The 12,030-nt window shown below is 67.6% G+C and overlaps 1 protein-coding gene across 1 annotated transcript; it reads left to right on the top strand.

Annotated features, from left to right (window-relative positions):
• The first annotated feature begins 790 nt into the window (after nucleotides 1–790).
• Nucleotides 791–10,921, top strand: PKP3 (plakophilin 3). The gene is made up of 14 exons (XM_074582523.1): nucleotides 791–829; nucleotides 4,041–4,230; nucleotides 5,231–5,307; nucleotides 5,510–6,237; nucleotides 6,617–6,740; nucleotides 6,898–7,102; nucleotides 7,346–7,520; nucleotides 7,784–7,901; nucleotides 8,199–8,366; nucleotides 8,719–8,904; nucleotides 9,188–9,341; nucleotides 9,810–10,002; nucleotides 10,410–10,497; nucleotides 10,877–10,921. Exons 1-14 carry the CDS (start codon nucleotides 791–793, stop codon nucleotides 10,910–10,912), a joined length of 2,481 nt encoding a protein of 826 aa, XP_074438624.1. The 3' UTR covers nucleotides 10,913–10,921.
• The last annotated feature ends 1,109 nt before the right edge of the window (nucleotides 10,922–12,030 follow it).

Below are 12,030 nucleotides of genomic sequence, written 5' to 3'. Positions count from 1 at the left end.
CTCCAGGCTGAGAACGGGCCAAACGTGACAGCAGTGGCCAGATGGAGGGTCCTCCTGCCCTGCGCCGGGCTCTGCTGGGGGGTCGCCTCTCGGCAGCCCCCAGCGAGCGCTGGGTGCGTTGTGGAACCCCGCGCTGCCGTGCCGGTGGAAGCGATGGCCCCCAAACTGGTTTGGCCCGTTTGAAACGCTCCCTCTTGGCTTATCTGGCTTCAAAGGGCTCCTGCTCCATCCCACGCATACAAATACACTCCCTGTGAACCCCCGGGGGAGCCCCCCACCCCGCAAAAAGCATGTACCCCCCCGGCTCTACCTCCCCTCCATCTTCTCCTCTTGGCAGCCCCAAAACGCTCCTTGTAGCACCCATGGGTGCCTCGTGCTGGGGGGGTTCAAGGGGATGCAGTGGAAAGGACACGTTGGACCACGGCCATGGTGGCAGTGGGGACCAACGGTGATTTTTTGGAGCATCACAAAGAGGGCAGAGACGTGGCTGCGCTGTCCAGGATGGGGCAGGTGGGACCCCCGGACACCCCCCCGGCACCTCAGCCATGCCGAGGCTTTTTGTGGAGCTGCCGCAAACCCCAAAAGCGCAAACTTGGCTGCGAGGCGAGCGGGTTTCGAGCGCACATGCAAAACACGGGCGAAGAGACTGGTTGGGTAAGCTCCCGGGGCGGGCCCGCGCCGTGGCCCCACGCCCGCCGCACCGGCCCCGCCGCAGACGCCATCGCCCACCCCCTGCCGGGGCGCCCGGCACCCGCGCAGCACCCAGGGGTGCACCCGCCTGCCCGGGAGGATGCTGCAGGGCAACGGCCCGCCGGGGCCACCCAACAAGGTACGTGCCAGCCCGTCCTGCACCCATCGGTTGGCTGTCCCCGGTGCGGGTCCCCAGGGAACACCGGTGGCACCCGCCGTGCCACCCGTCCCCATGCACCGGGTGGGAAGGGACGGCGCGGATCAGGTCGCTGCTCCTGGCCAACTGTGGCCAAGAGGCTTCTGTCCTCCTTGCCCCGTGCCTCAGTTTCCCTGGCGTGGCTCTTGGCACACGTGCGCCGTGGCCAGGCTGCGCGGTGCCGCCTCGGCCACTCCCCGCTTCTAACGCCGATGGCACCGGCAGCCACAGGCTCCCCTGGGGACCCGGTTTTGGGGACAGGCGCTCAGCGGCGCTCAGGGGGTGGGAGAGGACAACGTGCACCCAGGGGCTGGGGTCTCCCTGGGGACGCGGCTCTGTCACCCTGCGGAGGAAGGCATAAGGGTGCCTCCAGGCTGGGGGGACAGTGACCGCTTTAGGGCCCCCCAGACCGAGTTTGTTTAACCCTGTGTCACCCTGACCATGGCCGCGTCCCCTCGGGAATCCCCCAATTTTGCTCTGAATGTGAGGGGTTTTGGTGCCGATGTGCTGCTTTTTAAGCATCCCAGTGCATCCCCGCTCCCGGGCAACACTTTCCCCCATTAATGAGCTGCTTTACGAGGCAAGCGCTGCCGGTTTTGGCTTAAAACCTGCCTCACCCCCCCGCCCCCCCCAACCTCCCCAAGACCCCTCAATTTCCATCTCTAAGCTGCAGGACAGTGTCAGGGCAGGGGGACGGGGGCTTGGAGTGGAGGCAGAGCCTGGGGGAGCGGGGCTGCCAGCACGCTTGGGGGTGGCCCAGGGAGGACCCCCCCGTCCCCCCAGCAGAGGGGCTCCCGGGGCCGTCCCCAAGCCCCTCGGTGCCTGGCACGGGGATGGCGGGCAAGCATCAGCTTGCACGGGGAGCGAACCGCCCTCCCCGCCTGCTCCCGGGGGGGAACCCGTGATTCATACGGGCTGGGAGGGTGGGGAGCGCCCCGCTGAGCTCTGCCAAACTCAGTGCACCCGCCGACGCTCCCTGTGTAGGTGGTGCCAAGGTGGGAGAAGGGGGGGGGCATGGGGTTATCCTGTACCCCAAAAGGGTCAGGTGTGACCCCAAAGCAAAGGGGGGGCTCCCAGTAAACCCATGAAGTCCCTGGACACCCCCTCCCAAGCTGGGGAGGTGGGGGTTCTTGCCCCCTGCGTCAGCCCCCAGGCACGATGTGGTGGTGGCACTGGGGTTTGCAGCCCACTGGGGCTTGGGGAGGCCGTTGGAGTTAGGGGCTGTCACCCCAAAACGCTCGCCTGCAGCTCTTGCCACCCCGCCCCAGCATCAGCCGCTGCTCCTGCTGACGGCGGCACATTCCTCTGGGACAGCCGCCCTTTTCACCCTCCTAACCAAGCACAAAAGCCATCCCAGCGCTGTCCTCAATGTCCCGGCCTTGTCATCACCAGGTGTCGTAAGCCTCGGCCGGCAAAGCCCATAACACTTCTGCCAGGCGGGTCTGGAGTGGTGACGCCGCTGAGCGCTGAGCCATGGCTCGCTGCGGAGCTGCGGCCGCGTCGCCACGCTCACCTTCAAACGGCCAAAGCCAGTGCCGGCTTCTCCAGCTGATGCGCTGTGCTGGAGCTGACGGGCAAAACACCCTGTGCCCACATGCAGGGGCAGAGCCCGAGTGCCCAGGCACGGCTGAGAACGGGCACAACTCGGTTCAGGAGTGAGCAGATCAGTCAGCGAGTCAGGGGCCAAGGGAGAGCAGCATGAAACACCACCATGGGGAGGGATTTTGGGAGCCATTCCCGAGCACACTGGGCTTGGGGGGTGCCTGGTGTCCCCCACCCCAGCCGTGCCGGGGTCGACCGGGGTGGCTCAGCGGGTGGGGTGAGCCTAATTAGTACCTGTGCGGTGGCACGGCTGAGTCACCCCACGTTCATTACTGCCGGGCCTGCCGGCGCTGAGCCGCCCCTTTTTTTTTTTTATTATTATTATTGTTGTTTTTTAATTCCCCGGCTGATTTGAAAAGCAAAGCAGGGAGGGCCTGGCCAGTAATTACTGCCAATTAGCCCCCGCTCTGGCCCTTTGGCGGGCCAGCCCCTGGCCCGGAGGGGTTTGCTGGCCGCAGTGGTGGGCAGCGGGGGGGGCTGGGGTCAGCGATGGGGCTGCCCAGGGCCCCGGGGCTCTCCTAGGAGGGGGCTCGGGGGTCTGGGGCTCTCTGGGCAGCTGCCTGGGGCTCACTGGTGGGGCCATGGCGGGGTCGGGGCTGGCTGAGGAACTTGCCCGGGGGTCCACGGCTCTCCAGGGAGGTTGCCTGGCGGTCTTCGGCTCACTGGAGTGACAACGTGGGGGTCTGGGACTTGCTGTCAGGGACATGCCGGGGTCTGGAGGCTCAATGGGGACACTGCCTGGGGTCCGGGGCTCTCCTGGGAGGCCATGCAGGGGTCCGGGGGTGGCTGAGGAGCTTGCCTGGGGGTCCGGGGCAGGTTGCCCGGGGGTCTTAGGCTCATTGGAGTGACAATGTGGGGGTCTGGGGCTCGCTGGCAGGGCCATGCGGGGCTCTGGGGGTCAATGGGGAGGCCATGTGGGGGTCTGGGGCTTGCCAGGGGGATAACATGGGGGTCTGGGGCTCGCTGGCAGGGCCATGCGGGGCCCTGGGGGTCAGTGGGGAGGCTGCCCAGGGCTGGCTGGTGGGGCCATGTGGGGGTCTGGGGCTGGCTGAGGAGCTTGCCCAGGGTTCTGCGGGTCTCCAGGGAGGCTACGGGGGGGTCCGGGGCCGGCCGAGGAGCCTGCCTGGGGGTCCGGGGCTCTCCAGGGAGGCCATGTGGGGGTCTGGGGCTTGCCAGAGGGTCAACGTGGGGGTCTGGGGCTCGTGTAGGTCTGGGGCTCGCTGGTGGGTTTGCCCGGGGGGGGTTTGGCTCTCCCCGCGGGGGCCGCAGGTATGACCCCCACCCCCCCCGGGCCCCATCCGCCGCCCTCGTCCCCGCGAGGCCGCCCCGGGCGCCTCCGCCTTTGGCAGCGAGGTGAGGGTGGCGGCGGGAGCCCGGTGCGGCCCCCTCCTTCCCGCCGAGGCGTGGCGGCGGCGGGGCGGGCCGGGTGCCTCCCTTGGGCTCCGGGAAGCCGCCGCCGCGCTCACCTGCGCAGGCCGGCCTGGCTCGCCTCGGCCTCCGCACCGCCGCCGCCATGCAGGAGACTAACACCTTCTTGCTCTCGGCCCTGCAGCCCGAGGCCGGCGTCTGCTCGCTGGCCTTGCCCTCGGACCGGCAGCTGGACGGCAGGAGCCGGGAGGCGGCCGAGGCCCAGCGGCTGCGCAGCGCCCGCGTCCAGGAGCAGGTCCGCATCCGCATGATGCTGCGGGGGCAGGCGGCCGCCCGCCCCGAGGGCCCCGACCACCCCGACGGCGGCGGCAGAGGTGGGAGATCCCCCGCGACCCCCGGGCGCACGCGGACGAGCCGGCGGCGGGAGCCCCTCGGCCGGCACCGGGTTTCGGCTCACGCCGTGGCGTGGGGCTGGGGGGTCACACCCCCCCCGGCCAAGCCCCCCGCTGAACCCCCGGCACCGGGGATGGAGGGGCACAGCCCCGGCCTGGGCTCACTGCGCCCTGCTCGGGGGTCGTGCCTCAGTTTCCCCACCCGCCCCCTGGGGGGATTGGCACTGTGGGGGGGCTCCCGCACCCTGCTTTGGGTTGGGATAAGGGGATTTTTCTCGCCCTGGCGGATCCCTCCCTGTCCCCGCCAGCCTTTGAGCGGTGCCGCTGGCCGGGCTCCAAGCTCCTCCATTTAACGTCTGCGCTCGCGGCCTCCGCCCTGCCGCTTCGCCCGGCACCGGCACGGGGTCTCACCGAGCCCCCTGATCCTGGGTGCCGGGGTCCCCGGTGGCGGCTGGGAGAGACACCCCCCCCCCCCCGGCACCCCAAGGGCTGCCCGGGCGTGGGTGTGAGTCACACTTCTGTCACTGCCGGGGCTGGCGGCGGCGTCCTTGTCCCCAGGGCGGTGGCAGGGCGGGAGGGCGGCGCGGGGTGCAGCGTGGCGGCCGGGTCCCTGCCGGGTTCCCGTCCCGCAGTGGCGGGGACAGGACTGGTTTTGGGGGGATGCCTGGGCTGCCGATCCGGCTGCGGCGGAGGGGACCAGGCCAAGCCGCCGTGACCCGCCAAGGTGGCAATTACTCCCCTCGCCGTCGGGGCACGATGAAAGGCGGGGAGGCTGCTGCTCGGCGCTGCCGCTCCTGCTCCCTGTTGCCGGCAGGCAGGCGAAGGCAGCCTCCTCCCGCTCCCTTGTCCCCCTCAGTGCCTCCGGCATGGCCGCGGCTCCCCAGGATGGTTCCCCCGGGATGAGCTGGGGGGATCTTTGGTCCCCTAGAGCACCCCTTTGCCCCCCGGGGCTCACGTTGACCTCTCCGTCTCTGTCCCGCAGGCGGTCAGTATAGCACGACCCTGCGCTCCTCCTTCAGCTCCCGCTCCCAGAGCAATGGCTTGGATGCCAAAGCCTCGGTACGTTCTGGGGGGGCTCATCCCCCACCCTGCGCTGGCGCCTGTCACCGTGGTGGCTGGGGATGCCAGCAGAGACCCAGCTGCGGGCTGTAGCCGTGGTTGTGCCAAGGGAGGTGCCTGGCTCCATCCTTCCCTCTCCCCGCAGTGGGGATGGAGGGACAGGCTCGCGGGCACCCCTGAACCCCGCGCTTTCCCCCCGCAGCTCTATCAGCCGCTGGCCAAGAAGGATTTCGGCACGCTGAAGGGCAGCGGCTGGTCCTCGCGCTCGGCGGTGGACCTCACGCCGCACAAGCGGATGGCGACCATCAGCAATGGGGGCCTGGCGAAGGGCCGGGGCTATGGCACCGGCTATGCCATGTCGCAGGCCGCCAACACCTCGCCGCGGCCCAGCTCCTTCCATGAACGCAACTACCGGTCCCGGCAGAACTTCGACACCCTGTCGCTGCGCTCCCTGCGGCTGGCTGACGGGCCGCTCCAGCCCACCGCCATGGCAGATGACCGCTATAGCATCATCTCGGAGCAGCTGGACCCCGTGGGTCACCGTCCCCTCTACAAAAGCCAAGGCAATGGCGGCTTCGCCCGCTCCTACACCTTCGAGAGGCAGATGAGCGCCGGCTCCACCGCCAAGGCCGCCTCCGACTGGCTGGAAGGTGGTGAGGTGACCCAGAGCCGCACCATCCGGGCGCCCGCCATGCGCACGCTCCAGCGCTTCCAGAGCAACAACCGGTCACGGCTGAGCACTGGCTCCTTCGGCAGCGTGCAGGCGGCCTCGCAGGCGGGCATCGGGAGCTCCTACATGGGCATGGTGGAGCACAGCTCTCGCGCGCCCTCCGTGCGCAGCCTGGCCGAGTCCAGCCACCACCTCCAGGACCAGCGCGCCATGGAGATGTACAACGGGCACAGCACGCTGCTCAGCCACCAGTCGGGGGGGTGAGTGCCCACCTTAGTCACTTGGCTGGTTGAGGGCAAAAGCCTCCACCGCTTGCTTGGCGTTACCTTGCTGCAAGGGATGCAGGAGGAGGGGAGCGATGGCGGGCACAATTTGGCCCCATAGTGATGGACCACAGCATGGGTTGACCTCCAAGTGTGTCCTGCATGTGGCCTTAGCTCCTCTCGTGGACACATCCTGAGACATGGGGTTAGGAGGATGGTCATTCAGCCGGTTCTGGAGTCCTGTGCCCCAAGAGCGCGGTGGGGAGGAAGATGGGTTGTTGGGTCTCCGAGATGTGGGACGTGGTGGGGTGCAGAGGTAGAGGACCCCTGTGGGATGCTCTGCCTGGGCCCTTCCTCACCTGCCTGTGGCCTCCAGGTTTGACGACATTGACCTGCCCTCTGCGGTGAAATACCTGATAGCGAGCGACCCCAACCTGCAGGTCCTGGGCGCTGCCTACCTTCAGCACAAATGCTACAGCGACAGCAACGCCAAGAAGCAGGTGAGCCCCCAGGAGCCAAAGGGGAAGGGAATGTCCCCAGCCCCCCTGCCGTGCTGGGGCACCCCTGGGAGGGTGGAGGAGATGGAGGGAGCCCCAGCCCCCAGCCGAACGGGCGAGCGGCTGGGCGTCTCAACCCGGCCGGGCTCTCCCCTCCCAGGCCCGCAGCCTCCAGGCCATGCCCAAGCTGGTGAAGCTGTTCAACAGCCCCAACCAGGAGGTGCAGCGCCATGCCACGGGCGCCATGCGCAACCTCATCTACGACAACGTTGAGAACAAGCTGGCGCTGGTGGAGGAGAACGGCATCTACGAGCTCATGCGGACGCTGCGGGAGCCCGACGACGAGCTCCGCAAGAATGTCACAGGTGGGGGGTGGTGGCAGGGGTGGGCAGGGGTTCTCCTCCGCCGGGGGCGGCAGGTGGTGCCCCCGCCCCATGAGTAAAGCTGGGGCGGCACTTCATGGGGATGATTTCTTTGCATCATTGTTACCCGCCCTGTCCCACGGCCACTCCCGGCTGCGGGCGGTCGGCGCGAGCCCCCTGGGGAGCTGGGTCGGGGTGGACGTACTCTCCAGCCGTCCCCGGGACTGAGGGTCCCCCTCCACGCAGGGATCCTGTGGAACCTCTCCTCCAGTGACAACCTGAAGGATCGCCTGGCCCGGGACACGCTGGAGCAGCTCACGGACCTGGTCCTGGTCCCCCTCTCCGGACTGGGGGGCTCAGGTGTCATCCAGCAGAACCCCTCGGAGGCAGAGATCTTCTACAACTCCACGGGTTTCCTCAGGTACTCGTTGTGGCCCTCCCACTGTGCATAAAGGTTTGGGTGGAGGAAGAGGCACCGTCTGCGCTGCGTACATAGGGAGCAAGGTCCCCAGGGCTCATGTCTGGGGTCCCCATCCCTTGCAGTGCTCGTGCATGAAGGCAAAGCCTGGACAACCCCGTGGGAGAGGTATCAGCTGCCCTCCCCACGGTGGCGCCCGGTGGCCGGAGGGAGGTGGCTGTGGGGAAGCCCCTTCTCGCCGTGACGGGCCCACGTTCCCCGTGCAGGAATCTCAGCTCTGCCAGCCAGCAGACCCGGCAGAAGATGCGCGAGTGCCACGGGCTGGTGGACTCCATGATCCACTACGTGAACAGCTCCCTGGAAGTGGGCAAGTCAGAGGACAAGGTGAGCCCCGGGAGCTGGGTGCTGGGAGGGTTTGGGTGCCCTGAGACTGGGTGCTGCTCCCTCCCTCTGGCGGCTGCCTGGCCACCGTGGTGCAAAGGCACGTCTTGATGTGATGGTTGGAAAACCAACTTGGATCCATCTGCCCTTATTTGGCGCAGTGGGGCACCGCTGGTGTCATCGGGGCGACTCTGGCCACAGAGCCCCAGGGGATCTTGCCCCAGGGGATGTGCCAGCTGGAGATGCCCTGGCTGGCGGCACAAGGACTTACCCCCCCCATGCACCATGTCCCCCCTCCAGAGCGTGGAGAATGCTGTCTGCGTCCTGCGCAACCTCTCCTACCGCCTCTACGACGAAATGCCCCCATCCTCCCTCCAGCGCCTGGAAGGCCACAGGAGGAACAACAGCAGCATGGTGACGGGGGAGCTGGTGGGCTGCTTCAGCCCCCAAAGCAAGAAAGCACGAGAGGTCAGCGGCTGGGAGGTGGTGGGCACCGTGACGGCTGTGTCACCTGGGGCGGGGCTGGCACTGGGAAGCGGCTGGCGGTGGAGGTGACGCTGGGGCGGAGGTGGACGCTGGCCTCGGCTGGTGGGTGGGACACACGGGTGAGCTCAGCGGAGGGTGAATCAGGGTGCCGAACCCCTGCTTTTCCACACCATGGGGCATGACGCAGCTGGGGTGACCTGCTGGGTCACTGCCAGCCTGGAGCTGCCCAGTGGTTGAGGCCAGGCACGCTGGGGAGAAGGGGACACCAGCAGCGAGGGATGCCACAGCGGGAACATCCCCTACGAGTCTAACAGTGCCGCCCCCATCCCCGCAGCACTACCTGAATGCGGACATCGTCACCTTCACGGAGGTCTCCAAGGACCCCAAGGGCATGGAGTGGCTCTGGAACCCGCAGATCGTGGGCATCTACAACCGGCTGCTGCAGCGCTGCGAGCTCAACAAGCACACGACGGAGGCGGCCTCGGGTGCCCTGCAGAACATCACCGCCGGGGACCGCAGGGTGAGAGCACGGGAGGGGAGCGTCTCCCGGCGCTCGCCCCGTCTTGCCTGGTTGTCCCCACGGCCTGGCCAGTCACGGCCGTGCCCGCGGAGGGGATGCACCTCCCTGCGGGTTGGTGCCAGCCTTTCCTGGATGGGGGACGTGGCCATCATGCTACTTGGCACCTAGACATGGGTCACCCTGACATGGCCCCGTTGAGCAGGAGGAGGAGGAGGATGGGGGGTGGGAGGAGGCAGCCGGTGGGTCCCGGCGGGTGTCTCCAAGCACGTGTTTGCCTCGGCAGTGGGCGGGCGTGCTGAGCCGGCTGGCCCTGGAGCAGGAGCGCATCCTGAACCCCGTGCTGGACCGCGTCCGCACCGCCGACCACCACCAGCTGCGCTCCCTGACCGGGCTCATCCGCAACCTGTCCCGCCATGCTCGCAACAAGGACGAGATGTGTGAGTGCCGGGGCGGGACGGGCAGGGCCGGGGCTGCAGGGAGGAGCCCCACAGATGCTCTCCACCCTTTTCCTTCTTGCTCTTGCCTCCAGTTACCTCCAGCCATGTCTCAGCACCGTCCTGCCTGCTGCATCCCCGCTCACAGCTGAGTGCGTGGTGGCTGGTCCATCCCCCCTCCCCAGTAACCAAACACCCGCCACGCGGCGTGCTCTGCCTCCAACCCCACCGTCTCACTTGGCTTTGTCCTTGTCCCCCAACTCCCCTCCCAGGTGCCAAGGAGTCTCAGAAGAGACTTCAGAGAGTAAAGGGTTTGAAGATGTCCTTGGTGCCGCCCCACATGCCCCACATGTCTTTGGCTGGACCCTCTGTCCCCTCATTGCCCCCAGGAGGTTGCAGGGTTCATCCCCAGACCGCCACGTGTCCCCTGGGTCTGGCCACCAGCCCTGATGTGATACTTTTGCCTGCCAGCGACCAAGGTGGTCAGCCACTTGATCGAGAAGCTACCAGGGAGCGTCGGGGACAAGTCGCCGCCCGCCGACGTCATCGTGAACATCATCGCGGTGCTCAACAACCTGGTGGTGGAGAGCCCTATGGCCGCCCGCGACATCGTCTACTTTGATGGCCTCAGGAAGCTCTTCTACATCAAGAAAAGAAGGGACAGGTGGGAGCTCCCTGTCTGCCCTGCTGTCCCAGCTTGGACTTGGGCTCCAGTCCTGCTCTCCCCTTCCTCCCTCGTTCAGCTCTCAGGTGTTGGGAGTCACCAAACCAGCTCAGAGTGGCCTCGTGGCCACCTTCCATCCCTTTGCCACCTCCTCAGGACACCCTACCACATGGTTGCCCATTGCTACAGCCACCTTCTTCCCATTTGGGTGCTTCTCACCTCTCCTGCCAGAAGCACTTGCCACCCTGCACATTGCGGTGGGCTCCAGCCTTTAGTCTTCTGCCTCTTCCCACCAGCACTAAGTCCTCAGCCCCTCCATGCCCTTCTGGGGTGGTATCCTTGGGCTGATGCGCACCATCCCGTGCCCAGTGGTACCCAAAGCTCATCACATCCTGTCTCTGTTGCAGCTCGGACAACGAGAAGTCCTCCAGAGCAGCAGCCAGCCTCCTGGGCAACATGTGGCAATACACCAAGCTCCACCGGGACTTCAAGATGGTACGTAGCACCCTGCGGTGCCTCCCCCAGACGGAGGGATGCTGGGATGGATCCTGAGGGTGCATCCCAAGGGAGTCAAGGCCAGGGGCTTCACCCCGGAAAGCCACGCCACCCAAATGCTTCCAGGAAGGGTTCCAACTCCACGCCTCGCCCTCCTGAAGGGCTGGGGACGTCCCCAGAACATTGTCCCTGTGGTGGCACTTGCACTAGTGGGGCGGGGACAGCCACGTGCCCAATGTGGGGTCAGCGTAGCCCTGCTGGGGCTGGGGGTGGGTTTGTGTTCGAGTTCCCAGTGAGGTGTGGGCAGGGGTGTCCTCGGGCAGGAAAAGTGACGGTGCTGGCGTCCCCCCTGTGTGACGGGTGGCCTGTCTCCTTGCAGAAGGGGTACCGGAAGGAGGACTTCCTCGGCCTGTGAGGACAACCCCCGGGAGCCTGGCTCTCCCCGCCGGGATGCTCCTTGCTGCCGGCCGTGCCCTGGGGATGCTGCTCGCCACCGGAACCCCGCTCCGTAGCGTAGTCCCCGCTGCGTCCCTCCTGCCTCCCCACTCCACCGCGTCCCCCTTCCTCGGGCGGGGGGGACGCTTGTCCTCCCTCCTGCCGCAGCCTCAAACCCAGCGACTGCTTTTGGCTCTGCTGCAGGGCCCCGCTGGGACCCCAGTTAGTGGGGGGCTGCCCCACGGCACCCAAGTGCCCTCAGCCCCTGGGGACCCTTCCTGCTCCTGGGCAGCCGCTGCAAAGCTCAGCTTGTCGCGTGGCTCGGCGGAGGGGCAGGAGCCGCAGGGCTTCGGGGAGGCTCCTGCAAAGCAATGCTGGTGGGGAGGGGGGGCTTCTGGGGGCACTCCATCCCAGCTCCCCGAATCGCGGCACAGCGGGTGCTGGGAGGGGGCCGGTGCTGCCAGGGATGGGGCTTCGCAGAGCTCGGGGCGGGGGGGTGTGTGGGAGGTCTGAGGTGGCCTCACAAATTTTTATGGGGTGGCCCCGCAGCTGTAAGGAGCTAGGCAGCGGCGTTGGCAACGCGGCGCTGAGTCCCCCCTTTGCCAGGGGTGTGGGGGGGGTTGTGATTGAGGCTGCCCACACTCTCACTGCAAGAAACCGGGGTGTCTCTGAGCCGCACCGTCCCCATCCGTGCGCCCCGCGGGGACTGTCCCTGTGCCGGCAGAGCCGCCACTGCTGCTCCGTGCCAGCTGCTCGGCTCAGGGCTGGGCCTGGCCGGTGCTGCACAGGCAGGATTCGGGCAGGGCCAGCCGGTGTGTGTTTGCCAGGTGGCGTCTCCCCGCGGGTGGGGAGATGCCCTCAGTGCCCGGCGCGGTCGGGGCAGGTTGGGCAGCGGATCCAAAGCTCTTTCTGCCATGGTGGCGGCCAGGCCGGGGCACGCGGGTGGGCTGGGGGGTGGCTTCGGGCTGCCGGCGGGTTTGGGGCTGGGTGGGGAGACCCTGCGCTTGGGGGGCATCGCGCAGCCCCTTTGGGAAACGAGGTAGAGTAGGTACAGGGGGTGGCAGGGTGGGGGAGACCAGGCGGCGCTGCCAGGAGGGG

The sequence above is a fragment of the Larus michahellis genome, chromosome 4, assembly GCF_964199755.1.
Source record: "Larus michahellis chromosome 4, bLarMic1.1, whole genome shotgun sequence".
NCBI classification, from domain to species: Eukaryota; Metazoa; Chordata; class Aves; order Charadriiformes; family Laridae; genus Larus; species Larus michahellis.
This window is presented reverse-complemented; position numbering and strand designations above follow the sequence as displayed.